General features: G+C 44.9%; 1 protein-coding gene across 1 annotated transcript in view; it reads left to right on the top strand.

The window, feature by feature from the left end:
• NFS1 (NFS1, cysteine desulfurase) overlaps positions 1 to 2,415 on the top strand; it is a 36,384-nt gene that overhangs the window by 17,505 nt on the left and 16,464 nt on the right. Inside the window, exons 6-8 of the mRNA XM_023512261.1 lie at positions 153 to 246; positions 1,888 to 2,022; positions 2,066 to 2,124. Of these exons, the coding sequence (XP_023368029.1) occupies positions 153 to 246; positions 1,888 to 2,022; positions 2,066 to 2,124 (288 nt within the window). The remainder of the gene's footprint in view (positions 1 to 152; positions 247 to 1,887; positions 2,023 to 2,065; positions 2,125 to 2,415) is intronic.

The raw sequence follows: 2,415 nt of genomic DNA, 5'->3' as shown, positions 1-2,415 counted from the left end.
ATTGTTGTTTGGCGGGCCCGGGCTGGGGATTCGAACCCGCCACCTTAGGTGTATGTGGCTGGAGCCTTAGCCGCTTGAGCCACAGGCGCCGAGCCTATACCTAAATTCTTATAGGAAAAATCTATAGTCTCCTTACTATTGCATTTTCTTAGAAACTGGAGGCTGCTATCCAGCCAGACACTGGCCTGGTTTCAATCATGACTGTGAACAATGAGATTGGAGTGAAGCAACCTATTGCAGAAATAGGTGAGTAACATGGAACTCTGATTCTTGCCCATCACTGTGTCCATCTTATGGAGCAGCAGTACACCAGAAGCTGTAACACTTTATGGAGTACAGTAAGGAATTCAAGGGAGGGCTCGGTGCTTGTAGCTCAGCGGCTAGGGTGCCAGCCACATACACCGGAGCTGGCGGGTTCACATCCAAACAACAACAATGACAACTATAACCAAAAAATACGCATTGTGGCAGGTGCAGGCACCTGTAGTCCCAGCTACTGGGGAGGCTAAGGAAAGAGAAGGTCTTAAGCCCAAGTGTTTGAGGTTGCTGTGAGCTGGGATGCCGCGGCACTCTACCCAGGGTGACAGCTTGTGAATCTGTCTCAAAAAAATTTAAAAAAAGGAATTCAAGGGAAAGAAAGCCAAAGTACCTTGTTCAAGTACATTCAGGAATCCAGGCCTCTTACCCTTGATGTTTTCAATGACATGTCAAAAAAATCACAAGAAAAAGGTCTTCATCCTTTTCCCCCTTTACCTTTATTCCATTAAAATATCTCTGTCTTCCTCACTTAAAGTGCTCACTCTGTAATCTTTATGCACATTAGTAAAAACATTTATTAATCTTTTTTTTTTTTTCTTGTGACAGAGTCTTACTTTATCGCCCTTGGTAGAGTGTCATGGTGTCACACTCACAGCAACCTCCCAACTCCTGGGCTTACATGATTCTCTTGTCTCAGCCTCCCTAGTAGCTGAGACTACAGGCACCCACCACAACGCCTGGCTATTTTTTGTTGTAGTTTGGCCGGGGCTGGATTCAAACCCACCACCTTTGGTATATGGCGCTGGCACCCTACTCACTGAGCCATAGGCGCCTTCCTTTTTTTTTTTGAGACAGAGTCTTATTATGTCACCCTCGGTGGAGTGAGTGATGTCACAGCTCATGCAACCTCCAACTCTTGGGCTTAAGCAATTCTCTTGCCTTAGCCTCTCAAGTAGCTGGAACTACAGGTACCTGCCACAATGCTCAGTTAATTCTTTTTTTTTTATGACAGAGTCTTACTGTGTCACCCTCGGTGGAATGCCGTGGCATCACAGCTCATAACAACCTCAAACTCTTGGGTGTAAGCCATTCTCTTGTCTCAGACTTCCAAGTAGTTGGGGCTACAGGTGGCTACCATAATACCTGGCTATTTTTTTGGTTGTAGTCGTCATTGTTGCTTAGCAGGCCCACTCTGGGTTCAAACCTGTATCCCTAGCATATGTGGCCAGCGCCCTAACCACTTAGCTATGGTCGCCGAGCCAAGATTTATTAATCTTTTCTTCTTTTAAGCCAAAAGGATCTGCAAATTACTCTGACATAATGAAAGGTTGTGTCAATGCTGTGTGCAAGAATTTCACTCATTAGAATATCAGGGGTGTTTTGAATTGGTACTTTGCCTTTTATGTTTTTTATTCCAGTGTAAGGAAGAGAGAGAAGAAGGGAATGGGAGGGAGAAAGATGGAGAGGGGGGAAAAAAGAAGACTAGGGGTTGGGATAGGAAGGGATTTATAATAATGTTGCCAAAAGTCATTTAAGGTAAGTAGAGATAGTTTGTGGTGCATTGTAGGATAATTGCCAGATGACTTCCCAGCATTGTGCTGTGGGTCTGTCCCTCTGTTCTTTCCCCAGGGCAGATTTGCAGTTCCAGAAAGGTTTATTTCCATACTGATGCTGCTCAGGCGGTTGGAAAAATTCCACTTGATGTCAATGACATGAAAATTGATCTCATGAGCATCAGTAGTCACAAAATCTATGGTCCCAAAGGTAATAGTCTGTCCTAAATTTCCTTTTTCTCTGTACTTGCCAGCAAGACCTTTGACAAATGTTCCTCAGAGTCACTTGGGACTACTCTTTGTCTTAGAAGATGTACATTTAGAGTCCCTTCCAGAATGCTAGTGTCATTTAGCAATAGTCAAAAACACTTGCCTATTTGTAGACTCTGGCTGTTACTATACAGCAGGCCATTCTTCCTTGGTCCATTAAAAAAGAAAAGGGGGGGGGCTCGATGCCTGTGGCTCAAACAGCTAAGGCACCAGCCACATATACCTGAGCTGGCGGGTTCGAATCCAACCTAGGCCTGCCAACAACAATGATGGCTGCAACCAAAAAATAGCTGGGCGTTGTGGCTGGTGCCTGTAGTCCCAGCTACTTGAGAGG

Source organism: Otolemur garnettii, unplaced genomic scaffold (assembly GCF_000181295.1).
Source record: "Otolemur garnettii isolate 467f Iridium unplaced genomic scaffold, OtoGar3 scaffold00025, whole genome shotgun sequence".
Taxonomy (NCBI): domain Eukaryota; kingdom Metazoa; phylum Chordata; class Mammalia; order Primates; family Galagidae; genus Otolemur; species Otolemur garnettii.
The sequence above is the reverse complement of the archived record's forward strand: the minus strand, read 5'-3'. Positions and strand labels throughout refer to the sequence as shown.